A 27,916-nucleotide genomic window follows, 5' to 3' on the forward strand; every position below is an offset into this window, starting at 1 on the left:
TTGCGCACCTACCAGGGGATGAGCGAGCTGCTGCAGGATGCCCGGGCGGTTTTTCCGCCTGTCAGCCACTGCCTCTGCACTCTTGTCCACCTTACAGCAGCAGTATGGAAGGCCACAACACCGGCTGATCATCGACATGCCAGTTCGCTGGAATTCGACTCTGGCCATGTTGGAGCGGCTGTGTCAGCACAGGCTGGCTCTTAGGGCCTACATGCTAGACCCAAGTGTCCCCAGCAACCAGCAAGTCCCCATGATTACTGCCACTCAGTGGACACTGATGCAGCAAGTATGCCTGGTGCTGAGTCCCTTCCTGGAGGCAACCAAGATGGTCAGTGAGGAGCGGGCCTCTGTGTGCCAGTGGGTGCCCTTGGTTTGTCTACTGGAGCAGGCAATGGACAATTTAATTGAGCGTGGGGATGAAGCCCTGAGGCAGTTGGAAGAACATGAGCAGATGGCAGCACAGTCCAGCTCAGAGGAGGGCTCACAGCAGGTAGTGGAAGAGTTGGAGGTCCCTAACCTGAATGAGGAGGAGGAGAAGGAGCAGAGTGCAGCAGGCGTTGTACGTGGATGGCGGTTTGAGGAGGACAACGACATGGCACAGGAAGAGGACAGGCATGCGTTATGGGACAATGGCGAGGACGAGGAAGATCGTGCTGGCAGGGCCCACTTGTTTCCCATGGCTGTGCACATGTTGCGCTGCCTTCGCAGGGACCCCCGGGTGATCCAGATGCGTTCAAGGGAGGACATCTGGATTACCTTGATGCTTGATCCCCGTCTGAAGGGGAAGCTGGGAGACTTAATGACGCCATCCACCACCGAGCAACGCACAAGGGAGTTGAAGGAGGCCCTTGTGCGCAGACTACTCGAAGCATTCCCCCAGCCTTCCACCCCCACTGTAACTGCTCTGCCAAGCCAGCAAGAGGTGCCTGCCATTGCCACTAGCAGCACAACAACAACCACCAGCAGCAGCAGCAGCAACTGGCGCCCCGGAGACCTGAAGAGCCTAAGCAAGAGCCTGTATGCAGTGCAGCAGCCCAGAACAGAGGTGCCCGCCACAGCATCCACCACCAACCAGCACAAGCAACGACTGACCACCATGGTGTCTGACTATATGTGGTCATCCAGCGGGCTCAATGACACCGACAGCCCCGTGGACCCCTTGGAGTACTGGGTCAAGAGACTGGACATCTGGAGCGAGCTTTCCCAGTACGCCCTGGAACTCCTATCCTGCCCTCCTTCCAGTGTCCTCTCAGAGAGATGCTTTAGTGCGGCCGGTGGCGTGGTCACAGAGAAGCGCTCTCGGCTCTCCCACGCCTCTGTGGACAAACTCACCTTCCTGAAAATCAACCAGGCTTGGGTGGAAGGTGAGTTCCTGGCCCCTATTGTCGGACACAGGGGGACATGAAGTGGCTGCTGCATGTGCTGTTGTTAACTATGCCTGCCTTTATAAAGACATTTACTACCTGCCTAGTGCCTACCTTGGTTAATTTTTTTGGTGTTATGGTACTACTACCAGTAAGTTGCCATGGTCCTCCTTCTGAGCTGCTGAACTGACCGCCCGCTTTGTCCTCCTGACTCAGTCGCTACTACACTCTGCGTTCACACTGCCCGGGTCGCCGGGTGCATTTAATTTTTTGGCCAGCACTATGACGCTGTGCTACTACTACTGTGCTGCTGCTGCTGAACTAACCGCCCGCTTTGTCCTCCTGACTCAGTCGCTACTACACTCTGCGTTCACACTGCCCGGGTCGCCGGGTGCATTTAATTTTTTGGCCAGCACTATGACGCTGTGCTACTACTACTGTGCTGCTGCTGCTGAAATGACCGCCCGCTTTGTCCTCCTGACTCAGTCGCTACTACACTCTGCGTGCACACTGCCCGGGTCGCCGGGTGCATTTAATTTTTTGTCCAGCACTATGACGCTGTGCTACTACTACTGTGCTGCTGCTGCTGAAATGACCGCCCGCTTTGTCCTCCTGACTCAGTCGCTACTACACTCTGCGTGCACACTGCCCGGGTCGCCGGGTGCATTTAATTTTTTGGCCAGCACTATGACGCTGTGCTACTACTACTGTGCTGCTGCTGCTGAAATGACCGCCCGCTTTGTCCTCCTGACTCAGTCGCTACTACACTCTGCGTGCACACTGCCCGGGTCGCCGGGTGCATTTAATTTTTTGGCCAGCACTATGACGCTGTGCTACTACTACTGTGCTGCTGCTGCTGAAATGACCGCCCGCTTTGTCCTCCTGACTCAGTCGCTACTACACTCTGCGTTCACACTGCCCGGGTCGCCGGGTGCATTTAATTTTTTGGCCAGCACTATGACGCTGTGCTGCTACTACTACCACCAGTATGTTGCCGTGGTCCTTCTGTGCTGCTGAACTGACCGCCTGCATAGTCCTTCTCCTGACTCAGTCGCTACCACCACTGCACTCTGCGTTCACACTGCCCGTGTCCACTGACAACTCTGCTGCGATGTCATTGCTAATTGCTGCAAAAAAAACAAACAAAAAAAAAAATACAAAAACCTCTCTGGAGCCTTTTTGCCGTCAGCCACTCATCCTCCTCCAGCGGTACCTTCGCCGCCAAGTGCCATTGGAACTCGCCTTCACCTCTTTGACTGCTTAACGCGTATATCCCTTTTTAAAACCACTTATTACCAATTAATAGCCCCATTTAAAGTGTTGATTTCACTTTAACATCCATTTTCTCTAGAAAAAAAAAATGTTTGGGAATTTTTTATGTTGAAGTTATGTTGCCCCTTATCACCTCGATAATCCATGCTATTTGGGGGACTGTAGCATGTATGGGGGCTTTGTTATTAACGTTAAAAGAAAATCCGCCTCCGGGCGTGAATCCGCGCGTGATTACGCCATTCACGGGAAAAAATCCGCGTGGTTGCGTGGACGCGGACGAAAATCCGCATGCGGCGGGGCCGAATGCAGATTTTTTTTGCAACCACGCGGATTTCCGAATTCGTGGATGAGGCACATCCGAGCATCCCTGCCTCTGCCTAATGACATGGCTCTGTGTCCCCCAACCGTCTCTCTCTACCCCCCACCGCCGCGCTATTGCCCCCCGAGTTTAGCGACAATATTTGTCGCTAACTCGGAGGTAAACACAGGGGAGAGGAATTCCCTGTTTAAAACGCCCTCCAGGGGCGTTACTGCAGGATTTTCTGAGCTGTCATTGGGCAGCTCTCCATGGCCCCTCCCCCGCCTCCCTGCACGCTATGAGAGACACACAGTGTCTCAGTGCAGCTACATGACCCAGTGGGAAGTTTTTCTCGTTATAGTGTCTCTTTAAACTGAAGATAAAAAATGAACTAGAGGAAAACCCAGGAGAAAAAGATAATTGCATATGGGCCAAATATACGCAGCTGCCACCAGGTATGGCTCATGGGACCTGTCACAGGTATATTATGGGACATGACAGACACAACCAGATGCTACACAAGGACCAGGAGGAGCCCGTGGCTTTTATTTATCTGTCAATAACTTAATAGAAGTGCCATCATGGGCGTGACAAGTACTGCAGCAAGCAGCCAATCACAACCCAGCTGCCAGCTATGGTAACAAAGTCTGTGTAACAGTATAGTCTTTATTCCATGGTAGATTTTAAAGAGAGAATGAAGATGGCAGACCCCATATTCCTCTCACTTCAGGTTCCCTTTAAGTAAAACCCATAACAGGCACAGGGGCAAACCCAGGATTTTTAAGGGGGGGGGGGGGGGATTCCTGAAAGGTTTCCCTCAGCCACGCACAATACAGTATAATAATATGGTAGGACATCATGCTGGGTACACATAATGCAATTTCCCGACTGACCGACAACAGGATCGATCAAGAGCACTTTTATACAGATAATAATTAGGACAGCTGACATTGCTAATGAAGCGGAAAGTGAAGCATTCACACAGCAACCCCACAGGGTTGTGCTCATACCTGACTATGTTAAGTTCCCCAGAGCTGCTCCATGCTCTGTACACACGCTGCTGCTACATCCAAAGTCAACTATAGCAGGGAAAGAAAGGGGGCAGCGCCGTGAGCTGCAGGATGCCTGCAGATATTATGGTGTCTCAACTTGTGCCTGTCCCCATACACTGCATCAGCCTGGTCTGAGGGGGGATTCTGGGCAGCTGTAATCCCCCCCCCCTCCCCCCGCGTTTGCCTATGAGCCACTTAATTCTTCTGTCAACGTTTAGACAAATTTTCAGCCTATTTTGCACATCAATGCCTTTTTTCTTTGTATGTAAGACTGTGAACTATTATGAATGTGAAACATTTTTATGGGTATATTTAGAAAGCTGGACATTTTTGTAAATTACAGTTAAAAAAAAAACAAAAACATGTCCATAGCAATAGACCAAACAAGAAAATGACTCAATGACTCTCTTTGATAATTTTAACTACATTCTCTTGTAATAGTTTTGTTACACTTCTGTCTCATTTCAGAGAAACTTTAACACAGGATTAAACTTCAACCCAGTTTGTACCCGATACCCTCTTTCCCATGAGAAATCTTTACCTTTTCTTGAATAGATCATCAGGGACATCTGTATGGCTGATATTGTGGTAAAACACGTCCCACGGTGTGATGTCATGACCATGGCCCTGATAGATTCCAGTTTGTGAGCCTTGTTGCATTGTGGGAGATAACAGCTGTTTCCAACTGCCAAGCAACCAGTATCTCACTCTGTGCACATATATACATAAACCTTCTAGCCTATTGTTAGTGGATGTGTTTATAGATAATGACAGTTGGTGACCTGCAGGCTCATGGTCTATCAAACAACATGAACACTTTACACCGCAAGTATCAGTCATTTGTTGATCTTCTGTTTTTTAACTTCTCTCTTCTATTTTTTTGTCCCTACTATCTTTCAGTAAAGTTCTTATTCTAACCTAAATGCAGAAGATTGTACAACTGGGTTGTATTTATACGGTATGTGGGCAACATTAAGTCTTCCAGGTACTCTCTAGAGGCGCAGTGAAGGACAGGGCAGGTCTGTGATCACCACTAGAACTATTGATTAGGTGAGCAGAGCTGTCTTCCGCTACTTATATTTACACAGGGGAAGCGGAGGAGACATGGGGGGAGTGGAGGAGGGCAGGGAGGAGCGCGGGACAGAAGGGTGCACACAGGGGCAAAGCAGGACATAGTGGAACACACCGGATGACACAGGGGGACACACAGGCAAAGGAGGACACATGGGGAACACACGGGGAATGGAGGAGGACAGAAGGGGACACAGGAGCAAAGGAGGACATAGTGGAACACACAGGTTGACACAGGGGGATACACAGGGGCAAAGGAGGACACATAGGGACACACAGGGGGAACAGAGAAGGACATAAGGGAACACACAGGGGCAAAGAAGGACATAGTGGAACACACAGGTTGACACAGGGGGATACACAGGGGCAAAGGAGGACACATAGGGACACAGAGGGAACAGAGAAGGACATAAGGGAACACACAGGGGCAAAGAAGGATATAGTGGAACACACAGGGGGACATATGGGCAAAGGAGGACACATGGGCACTCGCAGGGGCAATAGAGGAGGACAGAAGGGGACACAGGAGCAAAGGAGGACATAGTGGAACACACAAGATGACACAGTGGGACAGAAGAGGACACACAGGGCAAAGGAGGACATAGTGACAAAGACAAGACAAGACAAATAACATTTATATCGCGCTTTTCTCCGGGCGGACTCAAAGCGCCAGAGCTGCAGCCACTAGGGCGTGCTCTATAGGTAGTAGCAGTGTTAGGGAGACTTGCCCAAGGTCTCCTACTAAATAGGTGCTGGCTTACTGAACAGGCAGAGCCGAGATTCGAACCCAGGTCTCCTGTGTCAGCGGCAGAGCCCTTAACCATTACACTATCCAGCCACCGGTGGAACACATAGGTTGACACAGGGGGACGCATGGGGCAAAGGGGGACGCATGGGGCAAAGGAGGACACATAGGGACACACAGGGGGAAAAGAGGAGGACAGAAGGGGACACACAGGGGCAAAAAAGGACAGTGGGACACACAGGGTAACTCAGGCTGGTTTTAGTGACAATGGGGCCCCAGGGCAAAATTAGTCTGGGGGCCCCCAACAAACACCCCCAAACAAAAAGCGGACTTAGGGGCCCTTTGTTACAGCCAAAATTCCCTCCTGGGCCCCTGAGATGGCTCCTGACCCTCCCTCCCAATCCCCTCCTAGCTTAATTGTGCTTCCTGCAGAGTCTTTGGCAGTATAGTGTCTCACCTGCCCGCCAGCACAGGTGATATGCTGCTCTGCCAAAGACTCTGCAGAGGCATTCAGGGAGCAAGAGTTAGGATGGGGAGACACCTTTGGGGACCCTACAGGCTATGGGGCCCTAGGGCAATTGCCCCCTTTGCCTCTATGGTAGCGCCGGCCCTGAGGGTAAGAAAAGGATAACACAAGGGGTCAGAATGGGGCACACATGGTGGACAGAAGGGGACACAAGAGGACACATTGGGACACAGGTGGATAATAATTGGGAGAATACATCTACAAGACACTCCTGAAACATGGATGCACTAAGTTTAGTATATTTTTTTCCCTGGTTTATGCCCTCTAAATCTAGGCGTGTCTTATATTCCAGAGCGTCTAACATGGCGGAAGAAATAGTATATACTACCATATATGGATAAATTATTTCCTCTGAATTTGGACATACAATATAAACAATGTTTTTTTTTTTCATTTTCAATGAGCTGTGCTGGACTTAAAAGGACTTAAAAAGAGGAGGCGCACAAGTCCAGCACCCCAGCTGAGTTAAGGGAGGCCAGGAACACTCTGAACCGGGAACTAAAAGCTGCAAAGAGGGCCTACTCCGAGAAGAAGAAGCTGAAGCTCAGTCTCCAGTCAAACAACTCCCGGGAGGTCTGGAAAGGTCTCAGGGCAGTTACCAACTTCAAACCCGCCCACCATCAGGCGAACCCTAGCATTCAACTAGCTGAGAAACTTAATGAGTTTTATTGTAGATTTGAGCCCCTCTCCAAACCGAATGATATTCCTCCCCCTCCACCCATCCCATGGGGGCATGATGCTTCAGCGTCTTTTAAAGTCCAGGAGGAGGATGTACTGCGTCAACTCCGCAAACCAGGAAGGCACCAGGCCCGGATGGCGTGTCATCAATGTGTCTGAAAACCTGTGCAATCCAGCTTGCTCCCATCCTTACCTCCATTTACAATAGGTCCCTAGAGGAAGGCAGTGTTCCCCCTTGCTTCAAAAGGTCCACAATTATCCCAGTCCCCAAGAAACCAGGAAACACTGAACACAATAACTTGAGACCCGTAGCCCTCACTCCCATGATTATGAAGGTCCTTGAGCGACTAGTTCTTGCTTTCCTGAATAGCTCCACCGATGCCCTTCTCAATCCTCATCAATTTGCGTATAGGGTGAACAGGTCAGTTGAGGATGCCATCAATGTCAGCCTGGCGTATATCACAGAGCACCTCAACACACCTAGTTCCTATGCCAGAATCCTGCTCTTGGACTTTAGCTCGGCCTTCAACACCATTCGCCCAGACATCCTGCTCAACAACCTTGCGCAACTTGGGGTCGACCCATCCCTCTGTAGGTGGGTCGGGGCCTTCCTCACGAACAGAACACAGCAAGTCAAGCTCGGCAACTGCTCCTCCGGTGTGAGATCCACCAACATAGGGGCTCCGCAGAGGTGTGTACTGTCCCCACTTCTGTTTTCCCTTTACACCAACAATTGCACCTCAACTGCGGACTCTGTTAAGATCATCAAATTCGCAGATGACACAACCATCATCGGTCTCATCAGCAGCAACGAACGAGAGCGAGATACCGCAGCAAGATTGAAAGGATCTGTAACTGCTGCAAGGAAAATAATCTTGTCCTCAATGCATCCAAGACCGTCAAACTAATTGTAGGCTTCAGAAAACATCCTCCCGCCCTCCCACCAGTTCTCATTGGGGAAACTGAAGTCTCCAGGGCACCAAGTGTTCGGTTCCTGGGCACCACCATAACCAGTGACCCAAGATGGGTTCAGAATACCACCAGAATCCAGAAGAATGCTCAGCTGAGGCTATTTTTAGGGGGCCAGCTGAAGAAATCTGGCATCCCACATGATCTGCTCAACAGTTTCTACTCTGCAAAAGTTGAGTCCATCCTCTGCTCCTCCATCATTGTCTGGTATACAACGCTAGCGACTTCAGAGAGTAATTAGCACTGCGGAAAAGATCATTGCCACGCCTCTGCCCCCTCTCAACCTCCTCCACACTGCCAGAATTATGAAAAGAGCCAGCAGAATCTCCCAAGACCCCTCCCACCCAGGTAGCCACTTCTTTGCAGGGACGGATCAAGACCAAGTTGCGCCTGGGGCAAGGTCAGGTTTTGGCGCCTAAACTGCCATTCATTTTGCCGCCTTTTTAACCACTTGCCGACCGCACGCTTATACCGTGCGTCGGCATAGTGGCAGCTGCAGGACCAGCGACGCAGTACTGCGTCGCCAGCTGCAGGCTGATTAATCAGGAAGCAGCCGCTCGTGCGAGCGGCTGCTTCCTGTCAATTCACGGCGGGGGGCTCCGTGAATAGCCTGCGGGCCGCCGATGGCGGCTCGCAGGCTAAATGTAAACGCAAGCGGAAATAATCCGCTTTGTTTACATTTGTACGGCGCTGCTGCGCAGCAGCGCCGTAAGGCAGATCGGCGATCCCCGGCCAATCAGCGGCCGGGGATCGCCGCCATGTGACAGGGGACGTCCTGTCACTGGCTGCACAGGACGGATAGCGTCCTGTGCAGCCCAGATCTCCCGGGGGAGCAGGTAGGAGAGGGAGGGGGGAGAATGTCGCCGCGGAGGGGGGCTTTGAGGTGCCCCCCCCCCCCGCAACATGCCTGCAGGTAGGAGCGATCAGACCCCCCCTGCACATCATCCCCATAGGGGGGAAAAAAGGGGGGCGATCTGATCGCTCTGTGTGGCCGCGGATCTGTGCTGGGGGCTGCAGAGCCCACCCAGCACAGATCCAAACAAACAGCGCTGGTCCTTAAGGGGGGGTAAAGGGTGGGTCCTCAAGTGGTTAAGAATTCAACAAACTGCACCTGGGGCAAGATACCTGCTTGCCGTCCCCCCCTAGATCCGTCCCTGCTTCTTTGAGCCCCTCCAATCGGGTCGACGCTTCAGATTAGTCCGCTCCAGAACCACGAGGTGCAGAGGTGCAGAAACATCTTTTTTCCCCAAGCAGTCCTTCTGAACACTCCCCCCACCTGGGTCCCTACAGCTTAGTCCATGTACAACTCAGTTCTCCAGTCGCCTACACTGACTCTTGGCCTCGCCGCCCTAGCCTGTAACAATGCACTCTGCACCAGTGCTATGCATATATACCTGTAATGCACGTATGTATGTATGTATGTATGTCTTATGTCTTTTGCTTTCTGCCATTGCCATGTGTACCACAACCAATTCCAGGGGTGCCAACAGCGCACTCGGCAAATAAAGTGATTCTGACTTGCAGTAGTTTATATAACACAGGTAATAACAAAAATATGTAGTTAAAACAGTGGAGTACATTTTGTGTACAAGGACCACCTTGTATGTTTAACCACTTGATGACCACAGTGCTAACCCCCCCTAAAGACCAGATCATTTTTTTGCAGTACTGGGCTGTGCAGGCTTTTTAGCCTCCTGCACAGCCCAGCTATGGAGCCCAGCGATCAAACTCACCTCCTTTTTTTGTCCCTAAGGGGACATGACGCCGGAGGGGTCCGATCGATGCGGCCGTTTGTTTATTTTTTTTCCCCCAGCCTCTATGAGGCTCTTTCTCCCTCCCTCCCTCCTTCCTCCCTTTCTCTCCGTCATCAGGGACCGCAGCGCTGTACAGTTGTAAACAAAGGGGATTTGTTTCCCCTTTCGTTTACAAACAGCCTGCTAGCCGCGATTGGCGGCTAGCAGGCTTCCGTGAAGTGGCAGGGAACGATCGCGCATGCGCGCTGCCGTTCCCTGTGAAACTGCAGCCCCAGGACTTGACCCCAATTAGCGTTAGGCGGTCCTGGGGCTGCCGCCGCAGTCACGCCCATTGGCGTGAGGTGGTCTTCAAGTAGTTAAGACGTTTGTAATGTGAATGTTCGTAAATGGGGGACTGTTATTTTGGATTTTTTAATGCTTTAATGAGAACCTATGCATGTCCAACACATTTTATACTCAGTACATTCTAGGACAGCTAGGCCTAAGAGGAAGTCTATTGGCTGGAGTTTTATTGCCATCCCTGTTGTTATGTTGCCACCTGCTGTTCCATGAGAAAATAGCAGCTGTATGCAAATTGTATTGGTGATTACATAAACCTTGAAAGCTTTGCTGGCCTGGATGGGGTGGAAATCTTTGAGGGCCCGTTTCCACTCTCGCGGAAACGGCCGCGAATCCGCAGAGTTTCCCCGCAGGCAAATCGCGCGGGGAAACTCTGCCATAGGGGACAACGGCGCCGCCGGCCGAATCGCTTGCAGTAGCGATTCGGCCGGAAACCCCCACAGAATTCGCGGCGGAGGCTGCGATTCCCATAGCCGTGCATGGCACGGCTGATGGGAATCGCCTGCGATCCCGCCCACCCGCTCAGTGCCGGCGTGCGTCTACGAGACGCACGCCGCACTAGTGGAAACGAGCCCTGAGAGTTACAGAAATGGGACTTCTTAATTTCCACACTAGTGTTGTTAACAGAAGAGGTGATATATCGCAGTGGTAAAATATCCCATCCCAATCTTTCTGAAATGTGTTACTGGCATCAAAGTCCAAATGAGCATATACTTTCTAAAGACAATAATGTGTCTTATTTCTAACATTTATGTTTTCCGTTTACTATTTTACTAGCTTACTATTTTGCAGGGCTGTGGAGTCGGGGCCGAGGAGTCGGAGCAATTTTGGGTACCTGGAGTCGGAGGTTTCATAAACTGAGGAGTCGGAGTCAGAATCAAAAGATTTTTGTACCGACTCCACAGCCCTGCTATTTTCAGGTGAATAAAGGGCACAGGGTTTACATAGTTTCCAAAAAATCTCACTTTGTTTTTATGTACATTTTAACCTCTTCTAGATGTACCAGCAGTGTCTGGCCCCCTAAAGAGAACCTGAACTGAAAATAAAAAGTCAAAATAACCATACACTGGTCATATTTGCTTCCCATGTAGTCTACTCCTCAATCTCTTTCGTCTCATCTGCGTCCCATTTGTCCACTGTGATCGATGGAATTATCCGTCCTCCATTTTAAAAATGGCCATTACCCCATAACAGCTTCCTGGTCAGCATACTGTTAAACTGTAATATCACACACTTGAGCCATAGGGAAACATGGACATTACCTTGCACATTCAGTTGTAACGGACAGCTGCTGATATATAACTGACAGCAACTGGCATATTTCAGTTCTGACAAAATATTGTCAGAACTGGAAGGGATAACTGTAAGAAGAAAATCGTGAGCTTCTGAGAGGAACTGATGGCGAGGTAAGAATGTAATATTCATTTGCAGCTACATCTTGTGTTTATTTTAAAGAGAATCTGTATTGTTAAAATCACACAAAAGTAAACATACCAGTGTGTTAGGGGACATCTCCTATTACCCTCTGTAACAATTTCGCCGCTCCCTGCCGCATTAAAAGTAGTCAAAAACTGTTTTAAGAAGTTTGTTTGTAAACAAACAAAATGGCCACCAAAACAGGAAGTAGGTTGATGTACAGTATCTCCACACATAGAAAATACATCCATACACAATCAGGCTGTATACAGCCTTCCTTTTGAATCTCAAGAAATCATTTGTGTGTTTCTTTCCCCCTGCAGCTCACTGAAAGAGAACCCGAGGTGTGTTTAAAGAATGTTATCTGCATACAGAGGCTGGATCTGCCTATACAGCCCAGCCTCTGTTGCTATCCCAAACCCCACTAAGGTCCCCCTGTACTCTGCAATCCCTCATAAATCACAGCCGTGGTGTGAGGCTGTGTTTACATCTGTAGTGTCAGTCTCAGCTGCTCCCCCGCCTCCTGCATAGCTCCGGTCCCTGCCCCTGTCCCTTCCCTCCAATCAGCAGGGAGGGAAGGGATGCAGGCGGGGACTGGAGTTCTGCAGTAGGCGGGGAGAGCAGCAGACTGACACTATAGAGATAAACACAGCCAGCTCTGACAAGCTGTTTGTCAGCAGCGTGGCTGTGATTTATGAGGGATTGCAGAGTGCAGGGGGACCTTAGGGGGGTTTGTGATAGCAACAGAGGCTGCGCTGTATAGGCAGATCCAGCCTCTGTATGCAGATAATATTCTTCAAACTCACCTCGGGTTCTCTTGAAGCTGATTGTTTACTCTTGCAGACAGCTCTGCCTGGTTGTCTGTAATTTTGCAGTGTGTGACTCATCATGAGTCAACAGAGGATGTGAACAGAGGATTTATCCAGCTTGTAAAAGACAAGAGAGCAGAGAAAAGCTGGCTAATGTAAATAACACACACACACACAGGGGAGTGTGCATAGAGGGGGCATGCATAGCAGATCACACTGAAGAGTTGGCAGCCTTCCAGACACAGGATGACAAGTCCGACAGGGGAAAGATAAGCTGATTTATTACAGAGACGGTGATAGTATAACGTGCTGCAGTAAGCCAGAGCACATTATAATAGGTTTAGAAAACACAATGACATTTTTGTTACAGAGTCCCTTTAAATAATTTTACTTGCGTCAGGTTCCCTGAACCAGAGACTACTGGTTTGAAAAAAATGGTCAGCCAATGTGATTTGCTCACAGTGATCACAGGGTGACGCCATACTGACAGCAGAGCGAGGGGGCCGCAGCAATCAGAGAGCGGCGAGATCGATGGTAGCGTGTGGCAGGGATGATTGAGATCTACGCGCCGACAGGAATAACATCTACCAAACAGGCAGTACATTCCAATCAGCGTGGTCTGGAAGTGGTTAAAGTAAGCCTGTGAGGGAAATATGTGCCCCTGGGGGGTACTTAAAGAGGACCTCCACAGTAAATCCTAAAATCCAGCAGCCTTCAAGTGAAACAAAGTTATATTTACCCGAGAAGCCCTGTCCTGCGATGCTTTCACTTGCAGGCTCCCAGATTTTAGGATTTACTCTGGAGGTCCTCTTTAATTCAGGAGGGGAAAGCTTCTATATCGTAATGAGGCTTGCACGTCTCCCTCCGCCAGCCCGATCCAGTACTGGCAGCCGGTAGAAGCCAAACGCAATATTTACGTCTTCGCTCCTGCTGCTCGGGCTCCAGCGGAAATAACCAACCCCGATTGGGACAACTCTACTGTGCAGGCACAGACAGCTCACACCTGCTCAGCAGAATGGACCCGACAGAGCTTGGCTATTTCTGTGGAAAGGCACTACTGCGCATGTACGTCAACAAGAAGCTCTTCGGGGGTCCCAGTACTGCATTCCCTCTGCTGCGGAGGACAGGAGAAGCCTCTTTAGAATTAAGAGACTTCCCCCTCCCGTGGTAAGTACCCCCAGTGGCTCTTTTTTCCTTACAGGTTTACTTTAAATCTATGCACTCTTTACTCGCCACTGTGCGGTCCTGCCGCTCTGGCTTTGCTGCATTCCGCTTGCTCAGCAGTCTGATAGCTGAGCTCCATGTGCCGGGCAGGAACTGATTTAATTGGCCCCTGACCCTGTTATCACTGTAAGCCAATCACCATGATCACAGATGGAATTCCAGCAACAAAAAAAATAAGTCTTTGGTACTTAAAGGGACACTTAAGTCAAGCAACAAAAATGAGTTTTACTCACCTAGGGCTTCCAATAGCCCCCTGCAGCTGTCCGGTGCCCTCGCTGTCTCCCTCCGATCCTCCTGGCCCCACCGGCAGCCACTTCCTGTTTCGGTGACAGGAGCTGACAGGCTGGGGACGCGAGTGATTCTTCGCGTTCCCAGACACATTAGCACCCTCTATGCTGCTATATGGTTTATGATATATGCTATAGCAGCATAGATGGCGCTATTGTGGCCAGGAACGTGAAGAATCACTCGCGTCCCCAGCCTGTCAGCTCCTGTCACCGAAACAGGAAGTGGCTGCCGGCGGGGCCAGGAGGATCGGAGGGAGACGGCGAGGGCACTGGACAGCTGCAGAGGGCTATTGGAAGCCCCAGGTGAGTGAAACTTTTTTTTTTTACTTAAGTGTCCCTTTAAGGGACCAGAGCCTTGCAGTACTGAAAGGGTCAAAGACCCTTTTTTTTTTTTTTTTGTGTGTGTAAATGGGGCTATCCATCTTTAATCAAATAAACATGGATGTATTGGATGTATTCTTTTTTGCTTCCTTTCACATTCTTCTCACTTCATATTTGCCTTTAAAAAAATAAAAAAATGCTTTTTTGTGTAAAATACATTTATTAATCTTAGATGGAGCAGAAAAATCACTATCACATGTGTGTGTAGTTAATAAAGCGGTGTAAAAGCAAGTGATATGGAAAGTGTTCAGCAAAGCATACCAATCAGATATCACCTTTAACCAAACAGGCCCATGCAGGTGACGTCTGACCTTTGATGTCTGAAGGCTTCTCGCCTTGCTGGATTCTGCTAAGAAAGGAATTTTGTAGATGTTTTAGCAGTGTATGATCTAGAGTCATCTCTGTTCTCCTCTTCTCTCTCCTACAGCAAGAAATATACTTGAGTGATCTAAATGTACATAGCCAATGGTAAATCTCTGTCAGTCGCCATCTGTAGTCTCCATAGAGTTACTAAATCATGCCTGTAATAGTGTTACCACCATTGGAAGTAATTTGGGGTATGCAATTTACTGCCTCTGAGGAAGCAGGGCTTCCCTGCGAAACGGCTGTCAGGCCATTTTGTATTGCAATTTATGTTGATGGGTGTGAGGAGGAAATAAAGGTGATACTTTGGATATATTGGGTGGTGCTCGGATCCTTCTTTGCTTCACGTTTGCGATATAATATTTTCTCTGGAGGCTCAGCCAACACACCTGCCTCTCCTCAACTGTCAGTCAGACATCTAGTGTCGATTCCTTCTCTCTTGTACGAAACCTTTGGAAGTCTGTATTTCCACTTTGCTCTGTTGCCTTATTAAATAAACATGAGATTTAGAAATTATAATTTACCTCTACTTGACTTCTGCTACTAGAGAAATCAGGTAGGAAAAAACAGGAAGTGTTGCATGATCAGGTAATCGCAACAAGCCAGTCAGATACTTCCGAAATGATCACATGTTTATGGGTTCTTCCTGTTTTGCCTATAGAAGAAAATGTTGTGATCTCTGCTAATGATAGGGTGATGTCTCTCAATAAGGTCTCTGTGAGGATAAAGCTCTCGTGTTTAGACAGATCCAGGAGTGCTTCTGTTATCTGGACTTCCACAGAAATTCATCACGAGACTGGCCAATTATTGACAAGGAGATCAGCAGCTGGGCTCCATAGTATGTTGACATGACAACGACTCGAGCATTGGAGACCGAGAAACAGAACTTATCAACTGCCAGGACACAGTCGGAGACCATGAAGACAATGGAGCCCAATGCAGCAGACACTTGTGCCCAGGAAAAATAAGAGGATCCCAGTCGGACTCTGGACAGTGCCCGCCATGCCATGGTGCTAATCAGCATTGCGTAACCGGCCACCATGTAAACAAAAGGTCCACTTAAATAGGAGAAAGTCAGAGAATAAAAGGTGGCACAAAACAGGGCAAGGACAATAAAAATGGGAACATTTCCAGGAAGAAAGCCAAAGGCAACTGTGTACATGATGTGAGCCAATCCAAACATCACCATTCCTGGAAAGGAAAAAAAAAAGGTTTAAATATAGGTACTTGTTCAGATACTTTTTTTTCTCACATCAAATGTAAATATAATGTAACAAAAATGTGGGAGAATAGGACAGTAGGGAAAAACAGAAAAAGTATAGACAGAACCACTAACTTCATGTATTTTAGAGAAAAACTGAAATTTAAGTTTGTCTGATCTCTTGTTATAGGGCAGCAGTGGGTGTGAGAATTCATGCTACAAAAATGAAGTTACACAATATTAATATTTTCAACAGAAGCTGATGCTGCAGGGAAAACTTCTAAAGTGAAATTGCCCTTTGTTACAAAAAACAAAACAAAAAAAACCTCTTTATCAAAGGTGAGCTATGTAGATGCATTCATGTGGTTTTGGCTTTGAGAGTCCTGGAATTCTTAAGGCCAGTACCCACTCTTCAATTTTCCTGATGACCAACGATTTTTTGACAATCATTTCCACAATCTCCTGAAGTGGGTACAGGCGCATGACTAGGACAAACAAAGCTTTGCGATGCACGGCGATAACAACCATCATGGTGAATCGGATCTTTAAGATCCCTGATGACTCCCATGCAAAGTGCTGCAATCATTTGAACTTTTGTTCGCACCCATTGTGTGCCGTTGCGTGTACACACTGACAGGAAGATGGATCGGGGAACGTTTGTCATCTGGAAATGTTGATGTGATCCCCATCTTCCTGCATCATCAGGTGAGTATTAAGCTTAAAAGTGTACCTGAGGTGGACTGGGGAAAAAAAGAGAGAGATACTTACCTAAAGAAGAGGGAAGCAAGCCTCTAGACACTGCAGAGGCTTTGCATGTCCTCCTGGAGACAACCATTGCTGCACATGGACCCACAAAAGAAACCCACCAAGAACTTGTTGGATAGCTAATTACAACTGCACTCCTCTTCTTGCTAGAGCATGGCCGTATTGCGCCGTACGTGCTGCTGCACAGGCGCGGCTATACTCGTGCAAGCTCAGCATGGCTGCACTTGTGCATAAAGAGGAGTGTAGTTACAATTTTCAGGAGGGTTCTGTACAGTGGCAGTAGGGGTGAAGAGGACACACACAGGAAATCTCTGGGGGATCCAGAGGCTTCCCTCTTCCTAGGTAAGTATCTATCTTCTGGGCTTCTCTCCGCCTTGGGTTCTCTTTAAAGGGCCACTACTGTGAAAAAAGTAGGCATTTAAAATCTGACAGAGCTGACAGGTTTTGGGCCAGTCCATCTCCTCATGGGGGATTCTCAGGGTTTTCTTTCGTTTCAACAGAATTCCTGAACAGCAGTTGCAAAGTCTAACTGACAAAATAGTGTGCAAGTGATTAGGGAGGCTGGCTGGTATCTTACTATTTTGGCCACTTAAGGACCATGGGCTTAAACCCCCCAAAAGACCAGGCCATTTTTTACAAAATAGGCCCCTGCAGCTTTAAGGCCTCGCTGCAGGGCCGCACAACTCAGCACACAAGTAATTACCCCCCCCCCCCTTTTTTTGCCCACCAACAGAGCTTATAGCTTCCAGGATGTTTATTTTTTTTTTTTTTTTTAATACATACCCTCTTTCCCTGAAAATAAGACCTAGCTGGAATTTTGAGCATGCTTGAAATATAAGCCCTACCCTGAAAATAAGCTCTAGCAGAAGTTAAAGAGGAGGAAGAGGCAGCCAGTAAGTGGGTACACAGTGGTGCAGTGCCAATGGGGCACTGAACCTGTCATCCCAGCACACAGCAAGGTTATCAGCTGTGTGCAGGGAAGACAGAGCAGGTACCTGATCAGTACAGTAGCACACTTTCAAATCCATGAACATCACAGTAGAAAGGAAAAGGAAATGTTCTGCTGAGAGACACTTCCTAATAGAAGTATAAGACATCCCCTGAAAATAAGCCCTAGCACATCTTTTAGAGCAAAAATTAATATAAGACACTGTCGGTATTTATATCTTTAGTTTTACAATAGAAAAACACTTTTTTTTTTGCATACCCCCCTCCCTCTGCCAGCCAATCACTGTGATCGGCTATCATAGGCTTCAGCCTATGATAGCGGATCACCCCTGAGCCTGCCAGGGGGACAGTTGTGTCACACGGCTGTCCCAGTGCAGCGCTGCCTTAGATCGCATCGCTGTACGGAGAAAATAGACGGCAGTTTCGCCGTCTAACAGTGTCCTAGCGGCGGTCGCTGCTGGGAGGCTGATGATGGAGCGGAGCTCCGTCATTCAAGCAGGGATGTGCTCACGCTCCCCTGCAATCGCCGCCCCCAGGACTTCACGCCGATCTGCGTTAGGCGGTCAGGGGGTTGCCGCCACATCAATTGGCGTGGAGCGGTCCTAAGTAGGTTAAACAGCTGTTCAGGAAATGCTGTTGAAAACAAAGAAAACCCTGAGAATCCCCCATGAGGAAATGGACTGCCCCAAAACCTGTCAGTTCTGTAGGATTTTAACTGCCTACTTTTTTCGCGATAGTGGTCCTTTAACCACTTCACCACTGAGGGGTTTTACCCCTGAAACACCAGAACAATTTTCACCTTTCAGCGCTCCTTTCATTCATTCGTCTATAACTTTAGTATTACTTATCGCAATGAAATGAACTATATCTTGTTTTTTTCGCCACCAATTAGGCTTTCTTTAGGTGGGACGTTATGCCAAGAATTATTTTATTCTAAATGTGTTTTAATGGGAAAATAGGAAAAAATGTGGGAAAAAAAACATTAAGTTTTCGGCCATTATAGTTTTTAAATAATGCATGCTACTGTAATTAAAACCCATGAAATGTATTTGCCCATTTATCCCGGTTATAAAACCGTTTAAATTATGTCCCTATCACAATGTTTGGCGCCAATATTTTATTTGGAAATAAAGGTGCATTTTTTTCAGTTTTGCATCCATCCCTAATTACAAGCCCATAGTTTATAGTAATTAACAGTGTTGTACCCTCTTGATATAAATATTTAAAGAGTTCAGTCCCTAAGGTAACTAACTATGTTTTTTGTTATTTTTGTATTTAAAAAAAAAAAAATTATTACAAAAAAAAAAGTTGGGGAGTGTGGGAGGTAATGAGTTACTTTAATGTGTAAAACTAATGTATTTGTATATGTAAAATGCTTTAGGGTGTAGTTTTACTATTTGGCCACAAGATGGCCACAGTGAGTCTTTGTTCATGCGACCTGTAAGCGTCCGGAAGGACGCTTACAGGAAGCACTATGAGGCTGTGAAAATAACAATGATCGCGTTGTTTCTCATAGAAGCAGCAGATCATTGCGGGGGCTTAGATCAACGAACGGGAATGGATTTTCCCGTTCATTGATCTCCGGGCGAGCGGGCGGCGGCGTGCACGAGCGGCGGGAACGCGGACATCGGCGGTAGCGCGGAAGGTACGGGTTTCTCCGTCCCTTGGTTTTATAAGGGTGGAAAAAGGGACGGAGAAATCCGTACCGCGGGGGGTAAAGTGGTTAAAGGACTTCCAGGGCCTCAAAATAAAGGTAGTTTTACTTACCTGTGGCTTCTTCCAGCCCTCACAACAGCTCCGGCCCTCCTGGGGTCAGTGTCTTGTGCACATGCGAACAGGCCCATGTCATCCGGAGCGTATTGCGCCTTTGCAGTACTACTGCGCAGGGGCAGTATGCTTCTGGTGACATTGGCACACAGCTGCGCATGCACAGAAGACGCTCACACATTTTAGGGTCGGCAATCCTTAGAGGCTGCCAGTGGGAACCAGTGAGGACTGGAGCTACGGCGAGGGATGCAATGGCTTCTAGGAGCTGGAAGAAGGCCCAGGTAAGTAAAACTATTTATTTTGTGGCATCGGAAATCCTTAAAAGGACTTACGAGGCCAACGGTGGAAAAAAAGTGAATTACCTGTATCGTCATTTCAGGCACGGAGGACGCCGTCCGCGCCCTCTGTGCCGTTCCACCGGGTCCCCCCGCTCATTATCCCCCCTGGCCGCCTCCCGACCCCACAGCCCGGGTCGGGCTCTCCTGCCTCACGAAAGATGGCCGCTTCCTCTGGCCGCGGCTGCGCAGTCTAGGGCCAACCCCCCCGATCCACGCTACGTAGCGTGGAGCAGGCTGTTTGCGCCTGCCCTCCCCCCCCCCAGTGAGAGAGCCTGGGACCCCCGCGGCCCCCCGGTTGTATGGGGGCATTGGGAAGCCTCCTCGTGGCGCCCCTGGATAGTGCTAATGTAGCATGAACTAATTCCCGCAGCATAGGCAAACGCAGGGGGGTATTACAGTTGCCCAGAATCCCTCCTCAGACCAGGGCCAGTGCAGTGTCTGGGGACAGGCAACAGTTGAGACATCAGAATATCTGCAGGTATCCTGCAGCTCACAGCACTGTCCCCTTTCTTTCTCTGCTACAGTTGACTTTGGATGTAGCAGCAGCGTGTGTACAGAGCATGGAGCAGCAGCATGTGTACAGAGCATGGAGCAGCAGCGTGTGTACAGAGCATGGAGCAGCTCGGGGGAACTTAATAATCAGGTATGAGCACAGCCCTGTGCTCTGCTTGGTGAATGCTTCACATTCTCCTTCAATAGCAATAGCAATAACAACTGTCCTCATTATTATCTGTATCCAAACTGCTCCTGATGGATCCCGTTGTCCATCGGGAGCAGATCGGACATTTAGGAAATATTTGTCAGATCCCGTCAGTCAGACGGGAAATTGAATTTTGTGTACCCTGCATGATGTCCTATCACATTATTATACTGTATTGTGTGTGTAGCTTAGGGAGACCTTTGAGGAATCCCCCCTTGAAAATCCTGGGTTTGCCCCTGCGCAGGGCGATTGCTTTGCGGTGTTGGTTTTTGACCCTGCATATTTTGGCATGCGAAAGCAAATGCATATTTGCATGAGCAATGTCTCGTGATTAGCCAATAGGCCAAATTTGCAAAGCCAGATTTGTCAGGTTCACTTGGTTGATGCACACATTTTCTCTCTGGTGTAATTTGCATTGCATTTTCTTTCCTTTGGAGGCGAGTGGTGAATGGCTTGGTTTAGGAGGTGAGAGCCCTGGAGCAGGCTGTTTGCGCCTGCCCTCCACCCCCCCTTATGTGTCGCGCCCAGGTCATGCACATGTAGCAGAACGCAATGGACGTTAAGGTAAGTGCCTGTTTATAATCTTGGGAGGTGTGTGCGGGCGGCTATTCCCGGCGCTGGCCACGCTGGGGAGATCGCCTGCACCCCCCAGCCTCCACCTCCGGGGTGCCGCTGTGTGGGTTCCAGGCGGTGAGAGAGCCTGGGACCCCCGCGGCCCCCCGGTTGTATGGGGGCATTGGGAAGCCTCCTCGTGGCGCCCCTGGATAGTACTGTATAGCATGAACTAATTCCCGCAGGGCGATTGCTTTGCGGTGTTGGTTTTTGACCCTGCATATTTTGGCATGCGAAAGCAAATGCATATTTGCATGAGCAATGTCTCGTGATTAGCCAATAGGCCAAATTTGCAAAGCCAGATTTGTCAGGTTCACTTGGTTGATGCACACATTTTCTCTCTGGTGTAATTTGCAATGCTTTAAATTGCGCGGGATTGCTTTACATCACTAGCGATTTCCCTAAACGCTCTGCCAATGTAAATGGATGGGATAGATTCCACTACTACAGCGATTGCGTTTAAGTAAATCACAATCACAGGATATGCAGCATTTTGGGAACGATTCCATTCTAATGGATTGTATAGGAGCAGGGAAATCGCTCCCAAAATCGCTTTCAAACCGCTATCACAAATCGCTAGCGATTGCAATCGCGCTTTGCGCTTTCAAGTGGGTTCCAGGCCTGAAAGAGCTAATTCTATTCTGTTTTTTTGGTTATATGTTGTTCTTACCAAGTTGAAAATATTCCGGCCAGACTAGGCAGACGTCTCCAGCTGCTGAGAAGACCAATCCCAGTAAGATCTTCTTTGCATAAGAGCTGAACTTGCCGGAGCCAACAGAATAGACAATGACGAAAAACTCCAGGCACATGATTGGCAGACACTTAATGAAGGCATTGTACAAGCTGGGCTCCGAGAGGGGGATCCATAGTACAAAATAATTGCACACAGTTATTACGAAGGGCAGAAGTTTTGAAATAATACCTCTCACCTATATGAAAAGAAAAGGAGACCAATGAAACTTCACAGAGTTAACTAAGCAAGAACAAATCTGCAGACAGAGATAAACATGTAACATAATTTGTGAAGTGCAGTGGCGTAGCTAAGGAGCTTTGGGCCCCAGTGCAAGTTTCACAATGGGCCCCCCTAACCATTCTATACATAACAATTCATATGGTGCAACAAAACCTGCCAAGGACATCCACAGTATGAAAGGTGGAAGCGGAGGAGGGGAACAGTTTGTTAACGATTATCACTATTCAAAGCATATATAGAAGTGATCATTACCAGCATAGCAGCAATGAAGAGCTAATACTCTGGCTGAGGAAGGGAACCTAGTGGGCCCTTCTGGTCCAAGGGCCCTGGTGCAGTTGCAACCTCTGCACCCCCTATTGCTATGTCACTGGTGAAATAGTATTGCTGCCAGCATAAATCATAACATAGCTAGAAGGGATGCTGTTAGCATGGTATAAGGCCTCTTGCCTTATACATGTGATTCAGATTTTGACGCTATTTTACATGTGATTTGGAATCGGTCCTGCATGCTGCGATTTTCTTTGTGTTTTGATAGCATCCAGGTAAAATCGGGATCGCAAATCGGATTTGTAGTTTGCAGGAGGCCTTAAGTATCATTCATTTTACACATATCTATACAACGGTGATATTCCTTAAAGAGAACCCGAGGTGGGTTTGAAGAATGTTATCTGCATACAGAGGCTGGATCTGCCTATACAGCCCAGCCTCTGTTGCTATCTCAAACCCCCCTAAGGTCCCCCTGCACTCTGCAATCCCTCGTAAATCACTGCTAAGCTGCTGACAAACAGCTTGTCAGAGCTGGCTGTGTTTATCTCTATAATGTCAGTCTGCTGCTCTCCCCGCCTCCTGCAGAACTCCGGCCCCCGCCTGCATCCCTTCCCTCCCTGCTGATTGGAGGGAAGGAATGGGGGCAGGGACCGGAGCTATGCAGGAGGCGAGGGAGCAGCTGAGACTGACACTACAGATGTAAACAGAGCCTCATAGCACGGCTGTGATTTATGAGGGATTGCAGAGTGCAGGGGGACCTTAGTGGGGTTTGGGATAGCAACAGAGGCTGGGCTGTATAGGCAGATCCAGCCTCTGTATGCAGATAACATTCTTTAAACGCACCTCGGGTTCTCTTTAAAGATAACCTGTACTGAGTAAAATTATTTAAAATAAACACATGAGGTAACTTCAAATGAACATTATATAGTTACCGTGCCATCAGTTCCTCTCAGAAGCTCACCATTTTCTTCTGACAATAATCCCTTCCAGTTCTGACAAGATTTGGTCAGAACTGAAATATATCAGTTGCTGTCAGTTATATATCAGTTGCTGTCAATTACAGCTGAGAGGAGAACTGATGTGTCCATGTTTCCCTATGGCACAAGTGGGCGATGTTACAGTTTAACAGTGTGCTGACCAGGAAGCTGTTAGGGGGTAATGGCCATTTTCAAAATGGAGGACGGAGAATTCCATTGATCACAGTGGACAAACAGGACGCAGGAGAGGAGAAATAGATATTTTGTCTTTTAATTTTCAGTTCAGGTTTTCTTTAAAGGACAACTGGAGTGAGAGGCTTATGGAGGCTGTCATATTTATTTCCTTTTAAACAATGGAAATTGCCTGTGAATCCTCTGCCTCTAATATTTTTAGCCGCAGACCCCGAACAAACATGCAGATCAGATGTTTGATTCAAGTTTGACTGCATTTGCTGGATGCTTGTTTTAGGTGTGCGATTCTGACATTACTGATGCATGAAAGATCAGCAGGACAGCCGGACAGCCGGACAGCCAGGCAACTGGTATTGTTTAACAGGAGATAAATATGGCAGCCTCCATATCCGTTTCATTTCAGGTGACCCTGGCCTGTAGTGAAGGATAGGGGAGCTACTGCACTACATAAATCCCCACCGGCCTCCAATAAATATCCAGGGATCCACTGGTCAAACTTGGCAGCCACCACACCTAAACCACTAAAAGAAAAGTAGGCACGGCACCAGGGCTCAACCATTCAGGCAGGGCCGGCCTTTGACCTGAGCGACCTGTGCGATCGCTCAGGGCGCCGGCTTCCAGGGGGCGCTCCTGCTGCCTGTATTTTAATGCGAACTAAGTTGCGAAGCTGTGGCCCCGGCTGGGTCCGTCTTGCTCCGCCCCCTGGTGCCGCTGCTGGGGGTGATGGCTGGGGGGCAAACTTGGCAAACGTGCCCGTAATAGAGGGGGAGCCGCGGGGAGGGCAGCCCGACCTCTCCCTCCCTTCCTCTCCGGGCCGCCCTCCATGCTCCCCCCTCCGATGCAGACCGCAGTGCAAAGAGAACAACTCACCTCCCTGGTTCCGATCGCCGGCGCCTCTCACTTGCCGCTGGTCTCCTCTTCTACATTGTCACTGATGCACACTAAACTTCCTGCTTAACAGGAAGTTTAGTGTACCAGCGGCAAGTGAGAGGCGCCGACGATCGGAACCAGGGAGGAAGGTGAGTTGTTCTCTTTGCACTGCAGTCTGCATTGGAGGGCTGAGCACGGAGGGCGGCCCGGAGAGGAAGGGAGGGAGAGGTCGGGCTGCCCTCCCCACGGCTCCCCCTCCACTAGGAGGGGGAGGGGCACCTACCTATCTAGCCAATAGTGGGGGCACCTACCTATCTAACCTATACTGGGGGCAGCTACCTATCTAATCTATACTGGGGGCAGCTACCTATCTAATCTATACTGGGGGAACCTACCTATCTAATCTATACTGGGGGAAGCTACCTATCTAACCTATACTGGGGGCAGCAACCTATCTAATCTATACTGGGGGCAGCTACCTATCTAATCTATACTGGGGGAAGCTACCTATCTAATCTATACTGGGGGCAGCTACCTATCTAATCTATACTGGGGGCAGCTATCTATCTAATCTATACTGGGGGCAGCAACCTATCTAATCTATACTGGGGGCAGCTACCTATCTAACCTATACTGGGGGCAGCTACCTATCTAATCTATACTGGGGGCAGCTACCTATCTAACCTATAATGGGGGGCACCTACCTAATCTAACCTATACTGGGGGCAGCTACCTATCTAATCTATACTGGGGGCAGCTACCTATCTAATCTATACTGGGGGCAGCTACCTATCTAATCTATACTGGGGGCAGCTACCTATCTAATCTATACTGGGGGCAGCTACCTATCTAATCTATACTGGGGGCAGCAACCTATCTAACCTATACTGGGGGGCAGCTACCTATCTAACCTATACTGGGGGCAGCTACCTATCTAATCTATACTGGGGGCAGCTACCTATCTAATCTATACTGGGGGCAGCTACCTATCTAATCTATACTGGGGGCAGCAACCTAATCTAATCTATACTGGGGGCAGCCCCATTAGTGTATGTGTGTGGTGCGCTCACACGCAAAGAGGATGAATTGGGGGGGGGGGGGGCGCCAACATCTGGTTATGCTCAGGGCGCTGTGAAACCTAAGGCCGGCCCTGCATTCAGGGTTATCCCATTTATAAGCTGAACAGCAGAACACACAGGTAAGACTGGCACAATATGAAACCCTGAATGGTTTAACTCATCTGTAGTGTCTACCTTTCTTGCGAAGGATATGGAAACCAACATATTTACTTCCTTTTAAACCATGCCAGTTACCTGGCTGTCCTGCTGATCCTCTGCTTCAATACTTGAAGCCACTGACCCACGATAAGCACACTAACTGCATGCTTGTATCAGGTGTGTGAATCAGAACCATAACAAGTTTAGCCACAAAAACACCTGATCTGGAGTATAGACCCCTGTATAGGAGGAAGGGAAGGTTAGTAGCTCTGCCCCCTTCCCTCCCCACTATCACAGTGGCTGCTGCTCCTCTCTAGTTACACCCCTGTATTGTACGGACATTACTGCATATGACTGCATGTATGGGGAAGCAATGCCTCTAACCATCACTACATTCCAGGCTTCATCTGGTAACTCCTGTGTCCCCTTCCCTATTGTTTCCACCCCACTACCTTCTAGATCAGGCATGGGCAAACTTGGCCCTCCAGCTGTTAAGGAACTACAAGTCCCACAATGCATTGCAGGAGTCTGACAGTGACAGTCATGACTCATAAAGGCAAATGCACTATGGGACTTGTAGTTCCGTAACAGCTGGAGGGCCGAGTTTGCCCATGCCTGCTCTAGATTGTAAGCTCACAAGGGCAGAGGCCGCCTCCTATTGTTTCTTATTTTGTTATAATTTATTATATGTGTACCGATTCTAGCGGCATCTCAAACCACACATGACATATGTATGTATATTTGTATTGCTGGATTGTTATGATCGTACAGGGTCTTCAACTTTATATATATATATATATATATATATATATATATATATATATATATATATATATATATATATATGTATATATGTGTGTGTGTTCCCCAGTATTTGTTTTGTACTATGTACAGCGCTACGGAAGATGTTGTAACTATATACATAAAAATTTATATTAATATTTCTTTTCACCTCCTTAGAATACTTTGCCAAAGGTGGGAATTTCCCAGACCACAGATGATCTGTGAATAAACAGCTCCTTCCAGAACAACAACAAAATAACACGGTTTCCTGTTTGGCACAATGGATATTTCTAAATCCTGAACAGGACGAGCAGCTCAGAAGAACAAACTAGGAGATAAATATAGTTTGGAAAACTGATGATACTTGCCACACTGCATTAGTATATCAACTGTGTCAGAAAATTTTTACTACACTTTAAGCTATGATAGAAATCAAGCAATACCTGCCCAGCAGTTTAGCCAGAATTCAACACCACCCCTTCTATGCCCATAACTGCAACACTTACAGACGCCACAGAGCTTTTCCTATATCTCGAGTCGGTCTCTAAAATATCCATATTGTTTTGGATTTCTGACGGGAATCACAAAGCAAAACTTGATTGACAGTTTCTCTTCTCCAGGACTGAAGATGAATTGATCCAATGCGTGTGTTACACTTTAACCCGTAATCTGGTCAACTGGACTTTTAACTTAGCTCAAGTCTATCCTTGCTGATAACGGGGTGTCTATGTATCATCCATCTGGGCAAAGGGCAAGTGTGATGGTAGCAAATGAAATGATAATTCCTGTGTGTTAGCAATACACACTAGTCAGCCACAACATTAAAACTAACTACCTTATATTGGAATATGCAAGTGCTCCTTACCTCACCTAAGTTTCTCGGGAATGGATTCCACGGGATCTTTAAAGGTGCCCTGTGGTATCTGTCACCAAGATGTCGTCAGAGGATCTTTTAGGTCCTCTAAAGTTTCCAAGTGTGGCCTCCATGAATCAGACTTGGTTTTCCAGCACATCTCATCAGTTTTAAAATTCACAGCCGGCTACAGACTAAAATGTACAGGTAATTTTATTACCCTTAAAGGGAGATTTAAGCGAAAAACAAAAAAAACTCAAACAAAACAGTTTAACTTACCTGGGGATTCTTTCAGTCCCCTGGAGACATCCTGGGCCCACAACATACTTATTACATCTAAATGATCTATGTTTTTTCGCCACAAATTAGGCTTTTTGGCAGGAACTCTATGAACTCCCCACCCCCGCCAGGGCCGGCCTTAGGTTTCGCAGAGCCCTGAGCAAAACCTGATTTTGGTGCCCCCCTTCATCCTCTTCCCACACACACAGGCCCATATGCAATGTCCTTTTTACCTGAGTTACCTCCTAGGACAGGGGTTCCCAACCTTTTTTTGAATTTGTGACACATCACGCCAAATGCTCAGATCTCTGTGACACATCATATATGTATAACAGAAAATACTAATAATAACCACAAAATGGATGGAAAGAGTGCATTATCCTGAATACACTTAAAAATGAAGGCTAGAACCTTACAGGAATATTAATAAATACAATCAGTGGGCCAGTTAGGTCCCTCCAGTATAGGAAGTCAGGTGTTGGTGCTCTAAGTATAGGTAGCCAGGAATAGGTTCCCTCCCTCAGTATAGGTAGCCAGCTATAGGTGCCCCAAGTATAGGAAGTCAGGTGTAGGTGCCCTCAGTATAGGTAGCCAGCTATAGGCGCCCCCTTGGAAGCCGGCACCCT

At 48.2% G+C, this 27,916-nt stretch overlaps 1 protein-coding gene across 1 annotated transcript; it reads right to left on the reverse strand.

Moving 5' to 3' along the window:
* Window positions 1-14,325: 14,325 nt before the first annotated feature.
* Window positions 14,326-26,821, reverse strand: LOC137522829 (lysoplasmalogenase TMEM86A-like). The gene is made up of 3 exons (XM_068242940.1): window positions 26,665-26,821; window positions 21,550-21,808; window positions 14,326-15,739 (listed from the first exon to the last, which is right to left on the reverse strand). Exons 1-3 carry the CDS (start codon window positions 26,713-26,715, stop codon window positions 15,312-15,314), a joined length of 738 nt encoding a protein of 245 aa, XP_068099041.1. The 5' UTR covers window positions 26,716-26,821; the 3' UTR covers window positions 14,326-15,311.
* Window positions 26,822-27,916: the final 1,095 nt, after the last annotated feature.

The sequence above is a fragment of the Hyperolius riggenbachi genome, chromosome 6 (assembly GCF_040937935.1).
Source record: "Hyperolius riggenbachi isolate aHypRig1 chromosome 6, aHypRig1.pri, whole genome shotgun sequence".
In the NCBI taxonomy this organism is placed as follows: Eukaryota; Metazoa; Chordata; class Amphibia; order Anura; family Hyperoliidae; genus Hyperolius; species Hyperolius riggenbachi.

Excerpts from the sequence above, each read along its gene's own strand:
- LOC137522829 (XM_068242940.1), bottom strand. The coding sequence starts at position 26,715 with ATGGATATTTTAGAGACCGACTCGAGATATAGGAAAAGCTCTGTGGCG. Across the intron at positions 21,809-26,664 it reads GGAAAAGCTCTGTGGCGTCT|GTGAGAGGTATTATTTCAAA; the intron begins GTAAGTGTTGCA and ends CTTTTCATATAG. Across the intron at positions 15,740-21,549 it reads GCCGGAATATTTTCAACTTG|GAATGGTGATGTTTGGATTG; the intron begins GTAAGAACAACA and ends TTTCCTTTCCAG.